At 38.5% G+C, this 19,187-nt stretch overlaps 1 protein-coding gene across 8 annotated transcripts in view; it reads right to left on the bottom strand.

Moving 5' to 3' along the window:
* Nucleotides 1–19,187, bottom strand: part of GRID1 (glutamate ionotropic receptor delta type subunit 1) — a 599,405-nt gene that overhangs the window by 23,313 nt on the left and 556,905 nt on the right. For all 8 annotated transcript variants that reach the window (XM_054071863.1, XM_054071868.1, XM_054071862.1 and 5 more), the window contains 3 exons: nt 10,867–11,062; nt 1,696–1,862; nt 108–348 (listed from right to left, as the gene is read on the bottom strand). In XM_054071863.1, the coding sequence (XP_053927838.1) occupies nt 108–348; nt 1,696–1,862; nt 10,867–11,062 (604 nt within the window). The remainder of the gene's footprint in view (nt 1–107; nt 349–1,695; nt 1,863–10,866; nt 11,063–19,187) is intronic.

Here is a 19,187-nt window from a genome sequence, read left to right as displayed (position 1 = left end):
ATTCAAATTTATTGTATGAGAGCACCTAAAATCCCACAACTTCCACTCACTCTCTCTTTCTTTCGTGTTTTATACTTTTAATTGTGATAAGAATAAAAGTTATGGACCTCTTTCGGTGTTTCTTGATGACAACGGTTGCTGTTCCACCACAACTCCAATGCTGCCACCAAGCATGCAAGAAGAAGGCCTATTGCTAAAATGCAGAAAACGCCTGCAAAACTGTGAAGCTTGAGTGCCTTCCCATCTGTCTGTGCATTGGTATGGCTATTCAGGTCACAACGTCCCATCCGTGGCCACCATTTCTGTTTCAGAACATCCAAATCTCCACTTTCTTGCAACTCTAGGATCCTGCAGAAATTTCAGAAGACAAGTATTTTTTTCAGTGATACTTTTTCACAGCTTTTTTTGTCTTTTCCACATGTCACATAACTTGTAAATCTACCATCCCACAACTCAAAATTCCATCCCACCACCACCACCACGTAGTATCCTTCATCTGGAACTCTATTACACCAGGATTTCTGTCCACTCACAGCATCAGGAAAAATCCACGGGCTAACTTTAGAAAAAGAACAGACAGTCAATAAATTCCACTGCCTTGCAAGATGCATTTCCAAGAGAAACCACCATATTCCAGTAAGTCATGGCTGGTGCGGCTACACTCAGCTGCAACAGCTGGTCCTGCTAGCAAAATGCTCGACCCACTTCACTGCTGCCTCCCACAATAATTTCAAAATCATGTGAAAATAAACATGCTACTATTTTTGTGCCACAAAACAAATCTGTTTAAGCAGCAACCAACTCACTTACTTCAGCAAATGTAGTTTATTCAAAAGGATTTTACTTCCATGTTGTTACTTCGTGAATTATTGCTAACAGTTGCCAATTAATTGTTGTTTTGTCTCTTCTGAAGTGTCCTTTCTCTCCATGAATGATTCATGCTGGATTTGATTTGGTAACTGTTTTAGCTGTTTACTAACAATCTTTTCTCTTGAGGCAGCTTTGTCTCTGGTTATGCAGCTGGAGTTTTACTCCTTTTAATAAGGAAGACGTGAGATGAGGAAATCTTGCTTCAGCTCCCTGCCCGAAGCGAAGCAACCACTCACCTTCTGCTAAGGCCACGCATGCTTGCACTACTGCATGTCTTTGTTGCAGTGTACACATTCACATGAAAAAGATATGCCTAGCTGATAGCTCAGAGATCACTAAATGGCACAGTCTTATAGTCTCCTAGTCTTGGCAATCCAATGCAATGCTCCACAATTCTTGTTTTCCCATACTGTTGCGAGGCTTTACCCTGTCTCTCCACCCTAAAGGATAAACCAGGGTGTTATTATTTGCTTACTGTAGGTAGCAATACATCACTTCACAGCCTGCAAAATGTAGCCTGAATCAAAGGCCTCTCTTCAGTCTCTCCCTTAGCTCATACAAAGCTCTGAGGACATCAATCCTTTCTCTGCCAAAAGCAGAGCTGCCTGGAGGTGTAAAGCTACACACAACCTCCTGTCCCTTTCTCCCTAAGCAGGTGCACATGGAGCAGAAGTAGCAGCTTTGTTGAAGACTGAACTTGTAACCTCTCTGCTGTCACTTATTCCCTGTCTTTTATCCAATAATTGGCCAAAATTAATGTGAATCATGAATGGGATGGCTTGCTGCTTGCAGAAAAGAATCCTGTAAAACAAGCTTTCAGGTTACCTCTGGGAAAAAAGATCTCTGTAGGGGCTTCCATGCTGGAGTGCTATCCCATATCCTTTGCTGCTGATGCTGTTTCCAATGACTGTCACAGAGCATTCATCATCTGTCAGCGCAGCATATTCCACCACTGTCACATCCCACAGGAAAGCATAGTTTCCTTTCTTTGCCTGCAAATACAGCATGAAAACAACACAATCTAAAACAAACTATATTTATATCCAGGACAAATCCCAAGTAAACCATGGTGGAATTCCATGAGGTCACAGTTTACCTGTAGACCTCTATCATCTCAACATATTTCTAATGTTCTCCCTCCCAGCAGTATCTCATCTACTCCAAACCTCACTAAAATGTCTTCCATTTTTAATAGGCGTACATAGGATAACATGGCCAACTGTTAGTGTAGGCAAGGCTTACATAACCGGTAATTTATTATAAACGAAACTATTACCTTAGATGATGAAATTTGATGTATATTTTGTTGGAGACGTGTATTAATAAGAGTGTGACCAGTTCCATAGATTCATGTAACTAGATGGGTATGGTATGAGCTCTAAGTGGTGCTCCCCAGTCATCATAGTCACCCAAATGGTAACTTTACTGCTCTCCTCATATAACATGTAAATAAACAAAACCCCTTCCAAGAGCTGTGTTAGTCCTGCAACAAAAGGTGTGCTCTGAGCGTAAAGAGTTCTCTCTTCTTTTCACAGGTCAGAAGACTCACTAGCATCTCCTTTTATCTCAGTTTTGGGACAAATATTATTTTAATTGGGATTCGAACCAATGCCTGCACACAGTGCATACGATGAATGTAAATCACTTTACTTAGCATGAGATGTAAGAAGCATCTCTAGACAGGGATTCAGTAAAGAAAAAAGTCATCATTTTATTTAGTTAAAGTAATCACTGGTTTCCTACTATATTTAAGAAGTATGTTTTTAAGTCTCTAGTGAACATACAGAGCATAACGGAACAGATGGGCTGGAACATCTAATGCAAATAAATGAATAGTCACAAACGAAGATTTCCAAGATGGTGGCTTTTTTAGTTTTTCAAAAACTCTAAGTGATTTCAGATCTTTCTTTAGGTCAGAACAAAGCAAGGCAGGGAGCCAAAGTCCTACGTGTATTCTTTTATGGGAACCGAATCACCGAGCTCCCCCAGCAAACGGCTGCAGCTCTGACATGGAATTAGCTCATCCTTCCGTGCATTTTCCATTTTTGTGTAAGCTCAGTTTTGGATTCACCTGTAAGCCCATAAGACTCCTTTAGTTATTTTATTGTATTGGACTCCTCAGCTGAGCAATTAAGCTGATTTTACTTCACTACACTTTGATGTAAACTATAGCTTTCTCAAGTCCCTGACAGTTGTTTAAACACGATGATAAATCCAATGGGTGAGTTATCTTCTAGAAGGTAGAATCCAAGGAAACAAAGATTAAAAGTACGTTGGCTGAGTTTTCTGTAAGCTACTCACCACTATCCACCCATTTTGTCCCCTTTCCCTTTCATCTTTATGAAGGTAAAGATCCCTAAATTAATTTTCTCTGAGTTAAACCAGGTAAAAATGTTCCTTTGCCTTTGGTAAGATATCAATGAGCTTGTACTGACTACTTTGAAAACAATTTTTTGTTAAGGGTATGTCACCATTGTGAGTTTGTCCCCACATCCTCCTTTGCCACCTCCTTGGCCAGTTCAGAGTAACTCTACTTAATGCATCTTTTGCTGCCTCTGTACTCAGTACTGGCAAGGCCACACCTCAAACCTTCACTTTTGGGCCCCTCACTACAAGAAGGACACTGACGTGCTGGAGCTCATCAAAAGGACAATGGAGCTCAAGAAAGGTCCAGAGAACAAGTTTCATGGGAGCGGCTAAGTGAACTGTGGCTGTTTAGTTGGAGAAAAGGAGGCTGAGGGGAGACCTCATCGCTCACTGAAAGGAGGTTGCAGTAAGGTGGCTGTTGAACTCTTCTCCCAAGAAGCAAGTGATAGGATGAGAGGGAATGACCTCAAGTTGTGTCAGTGAAGATTTAGTCTGAATACTAGGAAAAATTTCTTCACAGAAGGAGTGGTGAAGAACTGGAAGAGGCTGCCCAGGGAAGAGGTGGAGTTACCATCCATGGAGAGACTTAAAAGACAAGATGTGCTCCCTAGGAGCATGGTTTAGTGGTGGAGCTGGCAGCATTGGGTTTACAGTTGGACTCAATGATCTTAAAGGTCTTTTCCTAGATCTCTGCGACTCTGTGAAACAGACTCAAACTACTGCTATATTGCCACAAAATATCATTAAAAACTAAACTACAGTATGGGCCTTACAGGATTTACTCATATAGGAGCCACAGAACTCTACTATTAAAAGCATACGTCGAATTAGCTGACACAACTTCATAAACTAGCATGCTCATAAAAACATATTTCACTTAAATGTCACTGTATGAAACTAGACCAGAGCAAGACTTCCACATCTACACTGTGATACTACCCCGGCTGTCTACCTAAACTGGAAACAGTAGTGCAAAGGAGGAAAGAACAAATAAATCATTCTTTAATGTATGTGAAAACTAGAAAAGACTTTTAACCTTTTAACCTTTTAACACGGATACATAAAAAAATTAAAGATGGCAAGGAAGTGATTTCTCAAGGCATCTAGCCTACATTCAGACAGCAACCGACATTCTTGCAAGCCTAAAACATGTTTTTCAAAGGTATTTTCTGAATGATCACGTATCTATAGCTAACTGGGTTGCTAGTGGCAAATCCCCGCATCTTGCCCTCTGCTCTTCCTATGATGGGCTTTAACGATTCACATTTTATGCTTTCACATCCGCAATGTCTCTAAGAGGCTCCTACCTGCTTAGGAAGAATGGGCAATTGGCATCAGTCCCGCTGGTGTTGCTGTAAGGGAAAGACCATCAAAAGCCCCATTTCTGCACATCTCAGGCAGGCTGTGTTCTATGGTAAATAGTAAACAGGCTTTTGCTACCTATGATAGAAAACTGTCCAAGTGCATTAAAAATACGTACTCATGGGACCAAAATCAATAGCATTTGTTACTGTACATAGAATTTGTTCAAAATGTATGTTGTATTAGAGAACAAAAACTTGCCTGATGGATGTACAGAAAGAGGAGACCCAGAAAAGACTGAATACTTGAGCCTAAATCACTATGCTAAATTGTCTTGCATTTTTCTCTTTGGGTTTTTTTGTATGTTTGCTTGTTTTAAAAAGCTGTATCTTTTACTTGTTTCAGAATTGCTCCGTAAATAATCTTTTCAAATACACAATTTACAAAAGAACACTGACAATGTTATACGTTCCTTACCCGTTCTGTAGCAATACCTGAGAAACACAGTCTTCCTCAAATATTCTATTTCAATTATAAGGCAATGTCTAGAGAAAAATCACATTGTAGATTCTACTTTTCAAGCCTCCTTTTCTGTATGTTATTTTATATAGAAGAGCTTTGTACACTGACTTTCAAAGTCAGACAGCAGATCTTTTGACAAGGTCTACTTCTCTTGCAGTTGCCATGTTGCCATCCTAAGTTATGTCCTACAACTGTAAGTCATCAATAAACAAATTCTACCCGGTCTCTTCATACCAATTTTATATTTTTTTGACATAAATCATGTTATCTAATGCCATCACATCTGTAGAGCATTATGTGGCTAACAGCCTAATTCTTTTAAAATACACAGGAATCTGAGTTTTAAACTCTTGGTTATACATATTTCTGAACTCACAGAAATACTGTTTTTGAGAGAGTTTCTCCTCCCTGACTGCCAAAACCAGAATCTCCAAAGATCCTTTTTCCCTAGGGAGAGATTTTGTCTCTTCCAAAGTTTTTTCCACTTGCATAATGTTTGTCTCTGCAGAAATGTTTATTGCATGGAAAGCTTCCTTAGGACCAAATGTTTAGTTGCAGTCTTAATTCAGCATCTTTCACATCCCTGTAATATCTTTTATGACAGATAAGCAGTCTCATTCGTTCAATTTAAATAAAACTGACAAACTCTGAAAAGCACATGGACAAGGCACACAACCAAACACACGCGTGTGTTTGAGATACGTTTACTCTTTTTATACCTTTACTAAGAAAGCGGTAAAAGCCAAATAAAGTCAAATCAACACTTATTTTCAACGAAAATAAAACCAAAACTTTTAAATAGGAGTTTAAACTTTTCATTTTTGTCATGTAAGAGAAAGCATGCATACACATCTGCAAACCCCTAAGCTCCCAAGCGAGAGGGTACCGGATGTAGAAAGACTAAGAATACCAGGGAGCACCTGGCATCAACCCATGGATTGTCTGAGCAGTAAATGTATCAAGGCTCCTTAGTAGCATATGATAGAGATGCACCTACCCATGCAACCAAGTCCTGAACACAATACAGCAAAGATCCATATCCTCAGGGTCTTGCACTCACAGCCTAGCCATCTAAAGCCTGCATTATATATTTTCAGGGCCCAAAATAGAATAAAAATATTCTAGTGATAAGACCTTGTTGCAAAGATAATATATAAAGAGGGATGGCAAAAGGGAATATGGCAAATACCAGCTGAGAATAGGTACAGTAGCTTGAATAAAGTGTGACTGAAGTGGAACACAGCATAATAAACAAAAATTTATGCTCTAGAATTTTCATTGACTTTTGTAGTTTGCTCCTTTGCTATGGCCTTGTTGTGACTCTCAACACGCAGGCTTATTGCAGGACAAAACAAAAATAGCTTGGTTAAAATGTCAAAAACCTTTTTAACATAAATTCCACCCAGGTGGCACTACCGCAGTGGTTTATACCAAACCCATCAGACCAATCTTTGGTGGAAGAGGTTTAAGAAAGCAGATTTATGAAAAAAAGAACCTCATAGGTCAAATTTATATTGAAAATATTTCTTCTTCACAATCATAAGAAATCAAAACGCCAAGGAAGACTGTCTCTTAGATATAAGAAGGACTACAAAGGGAACAGTAGTACTTCAGAAAAGCAGTAAGCAACCTCATAATGTCACTCTCTAACAGGCAGAGGAGACAGAAGAGTGCTGTTTAAAGGCTTGTGGTTTACTGATGGTAAAACGAGGGTTTTCCAAAGAAAGCATGATAAAAAATTATATAACAACTTGAAAAAAGATCAATTTCAGATTAATCACTAGTATATCTGTGATTTATCTCTAACTTATGAAGAAGCTACCATACTAAAGACAAAGTGCAAGATAATGCAACATTCATCATTAATTCAATGCCAGAACAGGGTGTCACTGTAGCTGATCCCATTATATGTCTGGTACCATAGAAATATCAAAAAGTGACCTTTACATTGGCATTAGTGGAATAATTTAAAAACATGCTTCAATAGCATTTATTATCTCTAAAAAAGTATTTTGAGAGAAGCAACACAGTTCCAATAAAAAGAAAACATGCCATTTAATCCTCTTAAATGATTTAAAAATTAATATCATTAAGGAGCCACTAAAGGATGTAATGTATTCAGGTTTTAAGGAACCACTGGCTTTCGCTCCCAATGCTGATGGGTCAAGAAAAGCAGAAAGTATGAGGACCTATGAAAACATATGGATAAGCAACCACAATTTACAATATAAGATTGATTGTGAACAGTACATTATTGGAAAAAGTATTTTTAAAAAAAAAAAACCTATTTATTGAACTTTTAAATTACTTTTACTCTCAAAAAAAAGATGAACAGAGGTAAGTGTTCAACAATAAATGCTCTGATTTAATATTTAGCACTCTCTAAAGGAAAGAAACTTTTTGAAGGAAGTGAAAAAGCGAAGGAATAATCTCTTAACTGTGCCATTGCCTAAATCAATAATACATTCACATTTTATACTGTACTTGCTTTTGATCACTTCATCAGCTGTGATACACAGGAAGAAAAGAAAGGACTCGGGGTAATTTTAGAACCAAATTGATTGGGCAGGGGAACAAACAGTCTCAAGCAAAGCAAGACTTTAAAAAATACAACAACAGTTTAATTCTCTTATGTATGCATGAAAAGGGTTATATGTATATATGGGAATATAGAGGAATCATATTCCTTCATTTGTTCAAAACAAAAATGGCTGAAATGAATGAAAAAGCCACAGGTTATTACATATGTTGTGGTAACTAACATTTAAACCGAAGAACTTGCTGCCACTGGGTATTATACGAAGAGTTTGCTGAGATTTACAAATGGCTTAGAAATGTGTGCAATGCCAATGTCCACGTGGGACAAGATGGAACAAGGCACCCATCACACCCTTCTTGGAGATCCCAGCTATAGCTTGACTCAGAAAGAAACTTTCCACATGACAGCATTGATCAATCCTTGCCTGTTTTCGTACCAGAAACTCAAGTGGCAAAATGGCCTTTTGCGTGGAATAGCGATTTCTCGGTAATCTCCTCGTATGTTGTGTAGATACACTTATGAAGAGGAGGATGTGTTCCATCCACAATGACCACTTTAATTGCCTCAGAAGTACAACAAGAAAAATTTCCCCCCAGTCTCTAAAATATCCTTCTGTTGCTTATACGACTTTGCAGTGCATCAATACCCTTTTTTGTGGCTCTCCCAGTGTTGCAAAAGCTGTGCCTTGGCAATGGGAGATGGTCCCTGTAGCTACAGAGACTGTGCTGTGCCTGAACAGAGACATCTGCCATGGCAACCAAATGCCACAATAGCTTTCAGGACTGTCTTCCGCTGTTATCCCTTTGTTTTCAGCAAGTCAAAGGGAGTAGGAAAATCTCTGGGAAATGGAGAGATAAATGGAATAGAGACAAATATTTGAAATACCTGCCTGTACCACAAATAAGTAGCACTCTCCTGCTTTGCATTGAGGCAGCATTGCTCTGTTTGTAACTGCAGCTGAACTGTGATGCTGTCTGCAGAAAATGGGAAGGGAAGGAAGAAAGAGGAGTAGTGATTTTTTTATGCATTGTGTTGGGCAAGTCCTCATTCAGAAAAACGTGTTAGAAAAACGTGTTTTGTGCTAGAGAGATTTAGATTTCCCATTTCCTATAAAATACACGTCTGAGGCACATTAACACATCTTTCATGCAGCAGTACATGTTTACGGATTGAAAGTCCCATTTCCTTGGCCGACATCAATTCTCCTTTAGAAAAACAGAATTTCTAGCCGTAATACTTGACATAGAAAACTCGCCTGTTTATTCAATTAGATCAATGAGCTAACGACATTTAAACTATAAACACAACAGTTTAGTTGACAATGTTATTAAATATTAAGCCAAATTTATGTAGGTGTCTAATCAAATAGTAGCCTTGGTCAGCTCTGGGGGCTGAATTAAATTTAGTTACTGTTGGTGTTGACTAAACAAGCTGATCAAGTTATATAAAAATCACCCTACAATACTGAAACTAAACGTACTACGAAAAGTTGCTATCAAACAGGCAGGATGGACCTTCAGCTCCATACAGACAATGCAATTAGTATTCTAGACAGTCTGCAAATCTGTAGTTAGATTTCTAGTTTAGGCAAATCTAGCTATCAGAAGTCGCAGCATGCAGTAGCCTTACAGAATAAGATTATTTACAATCCCATGGCTAAAAAGTATCCACTGACATGAGAAAGGTAAAAAAAAAGATTTAAAAAAAAGTAAAATACTGTGCATTTTTCTAAGGTAAACTGTCTTATCATTGGTTTTATTACCACATAAGGTATATAGAAAAGTACTTAATGTCACTATTTCTACTTTCTTTAAATGCTAATAGAGTATCTCGAAATAGAGGCCTCATTTTCATAGAGGTGAACAGATTAAAAAATAAAAAGATCAGCAGACTGCAGACTTCATTATTGCCAGTGCTCTACCTTGTACCAAGGAAGGAAGGCTCCCTGAGCCAAGCACAGAGAGCTTTAAGAAAGCTCAGCTGGGACGGGGGAAGACAAGGCAGCATGAACCAAAACTATTGATTAAATACTCCTGTGTGGAGAAGACACGACAACATTTGTATACGGATTTTTTTTCAAAAGACACACATACAGCTGGAAATCTTATGTTAAAGGACGTTGATCTGGGAAATGGGATGGTCTGTGTTAACTGCGTTCACTCCCTCTTACGACACTATAAAAATCATTACACTTTGGATACTTGACCTCTGACTTTTCAGAAAAGATTTTAAAGATATAAAGGAAAAAAAAGAAACCCAAGCCCCAACCATTTCCTTATTTCTCACTTGCAAAAGCATAAGGAACTAATGATATATTTATTCAGAATCAGCGTTTCACTGATCAAACAAACCTTACGTTACTAACAGCTCTTATCTTGTTTTGCAAAATAAATCAACCAATAAATAAATACGACATTTTGCACAGAAGGAGCTGTGCATCATATTTTCACTGACTACTTCTGCATCCCTTCTGCTGCAACTTACTCCCGGACACATCCGGTTTGATGTTATTTATTATCTGGTTTTGCTGAGCTAAGATGGGAAGCAGAGATGAGAGGCAGACTAAGAATGAGAATGCGTGCATGTTTGTACTTGCGTGATGTGAACCAGGGCTGTTTATCACAGGACTTGGCACAAGGATGTAGGATCTCAAGCTCTTAAATATCAGTCCTTGAATCCCACATCAATGCTCAGTTCCAGCAAAAAAATGTGTAGTCACATCTCAGAGAAATAAGAGTCAGGTGAAAGCACGGTGGCATGTCAAAGAGTTATATGCATTTTTAAAAGTTTGGGATAAACAAAGTATATCCTGCTTTAAATCGCTATTCTAAGAGAAATGAGTATACACTCAGTGAATCCCTTGATTCCAACTCACATTTCCAATAAGCTCAATCCATCCAGTCAGAAAATAAAAACACTCAAATGAGCAATGAACAAGAGTCAGTACCTGTATAATGTGAAGAATGACATTTAAAATAGCACTATCGGAGCTCTGAAGAAACTTGGAAATTATGTCCAGATCCAAAGAAGGAGTTCTATACTGAAGGCTTAGGCAGAATTAAGGTACTGAAATTCAAAAGTGACCCGAAAAAAATATTCTTATCTGCCACTGAGTTACTAAAAGGAACTTCTAGATATTGAGGGCTTTTTTTTTTTTAAATAAAATTACTTTGTAAGTGCTTTCCTGTGACAACATTATTAACTCCATGAAAACAACATAGATACAGCACAAAAATTAAATGAAAGCCTATGTAATAGAGTCTTACCTTCCTGATGCCTTCATAAGGATTCGATACACAATTATCTGCCCCATTATTCTTACTGATAGTCCTCCACAGTTCAGCAAATGTGTTATCCTGCTCCAAAGGGTTCGTCCCTTTTGCTTTAAAGTATTCATATACTGCTGAATCCCTGACTGTACCGTAAGATATATCCATTTGTTTGGACAGATCCTGAAATGTTCTGAAATTCAAATGACATAGAGATATTAGTATTATGTAGTACATTACCTAAAGTTCATTCATCACATGTTGTTTTCCATGTGTACCATTAGTCAGAAAACACCCTCACTGAGTGATATTTACATATCTCTTTCCTCAACAAAAAAGAAAAGTAAGGAGTAATTTAATTGTATTGAGATCATACGAATTTAACTATACCTGAGCTCTTTTTCACCCTAGGAAAGTTTTGGGTTTTTTTTTTTTTTGGCAAGTAACATCCATATTAAATAGCACAATATCAAGTTTGCACCAGCCTGAAATGCAATGAAGACTTACTCAAGGCACAGGAAAAACTCAGATTATAAACATAAGCTTCTAGTCCCACCAGTATCACCAGAAATACCTTACAGAATTCAGTGGGATTAGTTTGCAGTTACATCAATGCTCCATCTGACTCCAAATCAATACAGCTGTTTAAAACAAACAAATAAAAGTCTGCTTTCAATTTTCACTAAGTCTCTCTTTCTTTCACAGCCTCTGGTAAAACAAGCATTTTTCATTCACACACAGGCCTAACTTTCATTTGCTCATCATACCACTCTGGAAGTGTAAATAGGCCTCAATGTGAGCACCTGTGAGTGCACCATTTATTCTCAAATTGTAGGGAATGTAATTCACTCCTGTTTCGCAGCCTTTTCTGCACAGAAAGGTGTAAATCACTGCCTGCACCAACAAAAACCAGGCCAAGTTTCAAAACATCTAATGTAGCATCACTGCCATGAGAAGGAGCATCCTAGTTGTTTTCCACCTTCATAGAATCCTAGAGTAGTTTGGGTTGGAAGGACCTTAAAGATTATCCAGTTCCAAACCCCTACTCTGGGCAGCAACACCTTTCACTGGATCAGGTTGCTCAAAGACTCATCCAGCCTAGGCTTGAACATCTCCACGGATGGGGCACCCATGACTTCTCTGGGCAACCTGGGTGCATCACCACCCTCACAAGAAAAGTTTTTTTCCTTGTATCTAATCTAAATCTGCCTTCTTTCAACACCTCTTGTCCTATCACGGCAGGCACCTCTCCATGTTTCTTATAAGCTCCCTTCAGAAAGACTGCTACAAGGTCTCTCTTTTCCAGGCTGAACAGCCCCAACTCTCTCAGCCTTTCTTCATAGGAAGGTGTTCCAGCCCTCTGGTCATTTTCGCGGACCTCCTCTGGACTTGCTCCAACAGGTCTATGTCCTTCCTGTGCTGAGGACTGCAGAACTGCATGCAGTACTCTGGGTGAGGTCTCAGGAAAGTGCAGTAGAGGGGAATAATCACCTCCCTTGCCCTGCTGGTCACACTTCTTTTGACGCAGACCAGGATACAGTTGGCTTTCTGGACTGCAAGTGCACATTGCCAGCTCATACTGAGTTTCTCATCCAACAACACACCCAAGCCCTTGTCTTAGGGCTACTCTAAATCCATTCTCCACCTAGCCTGTATTTGTGTTTAGGATTGCCAGACCTTCACTCCCATTCCTGTACGTCCTTCCTTTGTCCTCAAGTATTGCTTCTAAGTGTCACCATTTTTTCCATCTAAGCGTACAAAGACACATTCAACCATTGAACACTACATGTGGCAGCAGGGACCAAACTGGATCTCATAAATAACGGTTTATTGTTCTATAACAATATATATAAACTGATATATATAGCAATTTATATATGTTTGTACATGTTTCAAAAACATAAATTCACATAATAAAAATGACATGTTTCTGATATGACCAAACGATTAATGCTGTTTGAGATCAGTCAAAATAAGCAGCCTTCCCTCCCTCCCTCCCTCCCTCCCTCCCTTTATTTTCCCCAAAAACAATCTTTGAGAAAAAAAGAAATCACTCTCAAAAGATCTGGAATTCGTGCCACCTCCCACCTGCCTCCAAATCCTGCAGCCACAAAAGCAAAACATTTTGCCCTGCAGCTCTTGCAGAAGATTTCTTCACAGTGTTCCTGGGGAACCTTTCCTTAGCCCATGAGCCAAAGCTGTTTTCCACGGCTTAAGACTTGTCATAGACAATATTTTTCTGCCACCGTCTTCTGCGTTTCACTGGAGGGGATGCTGCTGTTTACACATCACATCCCCGTAAGATTCCCTGCAATACTATTTAAAGCAAAGCAATTTGGGCATATGTACAACACTATCTAAAAACATGTAGAAAACTCTTCCTTCTCCACCGTATCACCTCCAGGCCTCCCAAGTCTGGCCCTCTTGCCTGGACACACCGCATGGGAGCTCGCCAGCTCCCTCTCCAGAGCTGAAGCTCAGCTGGGATGCGTCTCCCACCCCCACCAAAACTCTTCAAACTCACAAGCTGCTTCCAACAGTTTAAGTGGTTTAAGTTCTTAAATTGTGTTAAGGACTTTTTATCATTTTAAGCTGCTAAGCAGCTTTAAGTAAGACTGTGTGAACAATTTTTCTCTATATACATTGCACACTTGTGGATTTGGGCTAACTCTGGGAGCTACATCTAACCCCAAGCCTTCTGTTATTTCTCTAGCTCTGTATATAGCACTTGGGTAAAGTATAAGATGAACATCCTGGAGGTTGCTGGAAATTCAAAATTACAATGAAATATGAGAGTGAATTCCTGTCAGTTTTCTTTCTCTCTTTGTTTAACAATCCCCTAAGTTATATCCTGGTCTCCTAAACGTTTCCTGTATATTTCATTGAGCAGGATCATTTTTCCTCCAGTCTTGATCTAAATGATTACATGCTACATTTAGTTCCTTTTTTATTTTTTTAAAATAAGTTTCATCACATCCCACAGAACTGCTTACATCCTGGAGATGCATGATCTGGCTGTTCAAAGATGCATTTCTGAGTATTCTATATACAAACGACAGACAGGTACTCAACACACACAGGAGGGTTTCTGTGGCAACCTTTTCCACACCAGCTCTGGCATACTGATCTCAGTGTGTGTAGGAGTGCATGGTTGGTAGAAGCACAGCAGCAGAAACATGTTTAGCTAATGTTCTTTGACATGGCTTTCAGCTGATAGCGACCTTACAAATGCCTACTGCTCATGCTGCCATTCTCTTTAAAAGTCTGAACAAGAGAGTCTGAATATCTATATAAAAAAAACAAATCTGAAATTTAATAAAGTCAGTATTTTCTAGATCACTTTTACTGCCCCTACTGCTGTGGAAGCTTTTTGTCAGAAGTATGCCTTTTGTTTTAGGTAAATTGTACTTTATTGACAATCAGTACTTTTGTTTTAGCTAAATTACATTTTACCGACAATCAGTGCTACACAAAAGCACAGTACACGTTACTTTTTGAGCAGCACATTTTCTTCAGTTCTTGGGACATCACAGGGCACAGTAAGAAAATTTGGAGTTCAAATCAAGTGCTGATCCAATAAACAGATAATCAGTACTAGTGGCAGGGAGAGAAGCACAGCCTTTGCCTGGCAGCAGTGATTAAAGCAACTTTTGCCCCTTCTGCTGGCAGAATATCCTTAGATAAGATAAATACGGAGTATGGTGTGTCCTAAGGATGTGCATACCTCTCCTGCAGTGCCCCACTTGATGTATTATATGAACAGTCCCTGCCACAGGAAATTCTCCACACTGTACCACCGTTGGGAACGCCTTGTGAGAGACAGATGATTATCAAAGGACACAGTAAGGGTCTCTGCAAGTAACCAGGCTTGTGGTCGGTATAAATTCAGAAGGATGGTGACTGTTTGAGTGATAAAATAAACTTATGCCTTCATGAAATGGACCACTTAGCGAAAAATCTGTCTCAGAAATCGTCCCGACAGGGAACGACCTAGGCCACAGCTCTTCCTCAGTATAAAAATGGTGTTTCTGCACTGTATTTCTGCACTGAAAGTGGAGGACATACTTAGCATCTTCATGACCAGGGAAGGGATTAAAAGTTCTGGGCATGGTGGGTATGGTCACGTATATAAACGACATTGAATGGAGATGAGTATCTCCAGGATTTCATGGATGGATGAAAATAATCACCAGTGTAGGTTTTAACTGTTGTTACGTTAACTCCCTCAGGGTCTGCCATTGCTAGGCAAAATCATTCCCTACCGCATTTCAGATACTGGTTGCATCTTACAACTCTGTAATTCACTAAAGGCAGCTGCTCTTATTCCTATTAGACTTTATTTTTGCAACCAGCCATTAGCTGGGCCCACCTTCATCAGTCACTCAAATTCTTGGCTCGCTTTCCTATGGCAAAGATTTCATGTATTTAATATATAAAATTATTTACAACAAAAATGTGTAGCATAACAAGATGCCCCATTAACCTTACCACCTCAATTATTAGATTTCACAACCCATTAAGGACTCTCTGTATGTGTGATTGAAGATAAAGCCAGTAAAGCAGAAAAAGCCAATCTTCCTCACTTACAGCCATAAGAGCCAAACTTCAATTTGTAGATAAATACATCTGCGGTGTGATTGCTGTAATAGGCAAGTACTTGTAAACCAATTGACTTAAGTAAATGTATCTGTGGTCAATCTAAACAAAAACTGTGTCTTCTAACACTGTGTTACAAGCCGAAATATTTAACAGCGTAGTCATGCCTGCTAGATAAATGTAACCACTGACACATAATTTCCAAGAGAGTTACCATTACTTCATATAGAGTCAGCTAAAAGGGGGTCTCTTTGCTTGTTTTATTTTTTAGAAGCATATCAACAAAAACCATATGCTACAGAGTAAACACTCAGGCAACAGCCGTACTAGCATTTATAATCAGAAATAATTGCCAGACTAACAATACTGATTAAGTTATATTTTTTTGAGTTGTTTTCTTGCTAGTAAAAGGTTCATGTAGCTGTAGGTATCTAGACTAAAAATGTGCTGCCAGTATAGGTTTATTTTACTCTGGAACTGCTAGAAACCCAAGACTTTCTGGATGAATAATATGAACAAATCTTGCCTAAGGGATGGACTAAACCTGTCACTAGGTGCTTTGAAGTAACTGCTGATCTATTAACTCAACTGGAGCAATCAGGATTATCAGATGTGATCAAAGTATTACAAGGAAAAAAAAGGAGATGGTCTTCTGTCACTTCTAAATTAGAAAGAAATGGGATTTGCTCTACTTTCATAGCACCAAAAATCTTAAAGAAGGCCTTTAAACAAAGGGGAAAAGGCAAAAAAATCCTTGCTTATTGAGCTCTTCCTCAACCTTACTATTCATTTTCTTAAAAGTCAGCAGCAAGCTGCACATCTGGACTCCTACGTGTAAAGCCTATGACTGGAACCAAGCCAATCCGCTGGCACTGCAGTGTCATGCAGCACTGCCCTTTTACATCACAACAATTACTATAGCTTTTTATCTTGACTTCAGTCTTAGAGAAACCCTAATGGGAAAATCCTCACAGCTCCTTAATTTAGAGGCAGTTTCTTGTTAGCATTCACAACTGCCCATGTTCTAACACTGCAAAATTGGGGATTTTTCCAGTCTGATATTACTTATGGGAAAACAATATTTCAGCAGTTTTTGAATCCACAGTATTATTTAAAAATTATGCAACATTTTCCATGTTTAGCTCCTGTTCATTCATCTGTGCATGCATCATTAGGAATAATAAAGCTTAAAGTTATATACGTAAGTAGTGACCAGCACTCTGCCTTCATTCTTCCACGTTGTAAGTACACGTCAGAGGAACCTCTCTCTGCACAGCACTATATAAGTTTTGTCAAATAATAAGATATAAATAGCCCTCCTCAACTAAAATGAATTAATTTTCTTAATTAATATTAATCTCTAATTCAGACACAGACAATAAAATAAATTTACTGCTTTTTCCATATTTAGCAGAGAAAGCAATGTTCTCCTTTTACCTAAGGAAGCCTGGATAAAACGTAGTATAATATTTTAGGTGACGGCTGCCATAAAGATAAAGCATCCCAGAGATGATGAGACTTTTAAGCTGCTCTGCCTAAATGAAGATTCAGAAATGCATACTTAAAATGTATGGTACAAGTCCTAAATTTCTATTTTTAAATACCTTGAAGCTACTTTATTTTCTTTAAAACTTTTTTTTCCAAAAGTTAGAAATCCATGACATCTACAGAACTAAATGCAAGTGCGGGTCCTAACTATAAGCATTTTCTCAACGGGAGATATGAGAGCAAAATATGTGCTTTACACATTTTGGGGAAAAAAAAAGTAAACCAAATAAACTTCAAAGTAAAATGAAAAGTAACTGAATGAATTTGACAATCCTATACCACCAGTATAAACACAAGAAATACCTATGAGCTGAAACATAGAATATAAAATCATATCTGAGAAGAGATTTATCTGATGTTATCACCAGTGGAAAGCAATGAGTTGGAAGAGAAATTTGCTTACTGTGAAATGCAGAAAAGCATTCACATTTTGAGGTATAAACCTGCTCAGAACTACACTTTCCATGGATGTATTTGTCAAGACAATGAGAACAAATAAGAAAGCAGCATTGATTGTAGGTGACCACATCAGTCCACCCACTGAGAGGCAGACCTGGAAGCCAAGCAAGTTTTTGCAGGATTAGCTTCTCATTTGTACATGTCTTCAATGAGAAAATTTTCTGCCAAACTGAATGAAGGCTGTGGGCAGTGGCGTGATGGTGTGGATCATTTCTACATGTGCTAAAGATCCTTCTGTTCAGAACCTGAGTCCTTATCTGAGCCCTGTTTATTTTTCATATCCATTTGTGAAGCAAAAGGATTTTTGCCTTTTGCAAAAAGGCAAAGGATTTAAGCTTTGGTCTGTTTATGCATAGATGAACAATCTTTCTACTTTGGATCTCCAGTTTTAAGTAAAATTTCCAAGTGGGAAGAATACGTCTTAAGACACCTGAAACTGAGTTCAAACTTTCACATAAATACATTCCCTAGAGCTAGTCTGCCCAACTTGAATAGTTTAACTGGCTGAGGATCAGGAAAAAAAATACATCCATCTGTTATGGATATGAACTGCCACTAGGGGATGGTAGTTTCATTGACTCGAAGACTTACGCGAGAAGTTTCACCGTCTTACTGAATCCAAGTTACAAAAGCAGAAGCCCACTTAAAAATGCAAGAAAGAAAAGCAGCTAGTGCCCCTAAATGTTAGTGCAGCCAATACTTAATAAGCCTTCTGCTAGACTGCAAAAAGCAATAGATTAGCTGAATAATGAGATAACATTTGAATCGACCTATCTTTAGAACCTGTAAGCCTAAAAATTAAATAGCCTTTAAAACTAAAAAGGTATTATGACATATTTGTATAAATTTCCAACATTTGTTTCAGGTCCATATGGAATGTTATTAGTGTGTGTTAAACTGCATGTAACGTACATAAACTAAAAGATGGGCTGTTTAAGGATTATTCTTAGTGAGGCCAATAAAACTATTTAAAGTATCATTAGAATGGCAGTAGCCTTAGTACAGAGAATATTAAAATGAAAGCAAGTTTATGTCCACATCTAATAACCTTAGACTTCAGAAGAATTAAGTCCATGGTTTTAATTTGTGCATCTCTTTGACTTTCTTTCAAATTATGAATAATCAAGCTCAGCTCTTAAATCAATCATTAAATTGCCAACTTCTCTATAGTGACATGCTCAAATTTTGCATTGTTCCATTTCACTGCAAATTAAGACACTTTAAATGCTCTTTATTCTGTCTCACTGCCATGATGTGCAGAGCAACGGGTTCCTTCAGCAAACATACTAAGAAAAACCTTAACTTTCCCAACAGAGGTAGTCCAGCAGGAATTGGTAGCAGTACTTGCATGCCTAGTACACACTTGCAGGATCAAGTCCTTCACCCGCAAATATATCATGCTACAGTTCATATAAAACTCTTTCCATCAGCTGTCCATGAAAAACACCATCCATTTTACTCTAAACAAAAGCCTTAACAGAAAAAGCCTCCTGGTAGTTTCTACAAGGGAAGCCATAAGCCTTGACAGATTAAACTACACCAAATCAATGGAGCTGCAGTCCTTCACACAGGACTAAATGTTTCCAGATCATGGAAGGAGACCGGCACTGCAGACAGTTATGGCTTTGTCAGCACCTGTCATCACCAGTGGAGCAGAAGGAGCTGCTACACAGGATTTCAAAGAAGCAGGGACTTTCCTCCAGTGGAAAAATCCA

The sequence above is a fragment of the Cuculus canorus genome, chromosome 7 (genome assembly GCF_017976375.1).
Source record: "Cuculus canorus isolate bCucCan1 chromosome 7, bCucCan1.pri, whole genome shotgun sequence".
NCBI lineage: Eukaryota > Metazoa > Chordata > Aves > Cuculiformes > Cuculidae > Cuculus > Cuculus canorus.
Note: the sequence above shows the minus strand (reverse complement) of the source record. Positions and strands in the feature narration are given on the sequence as shown.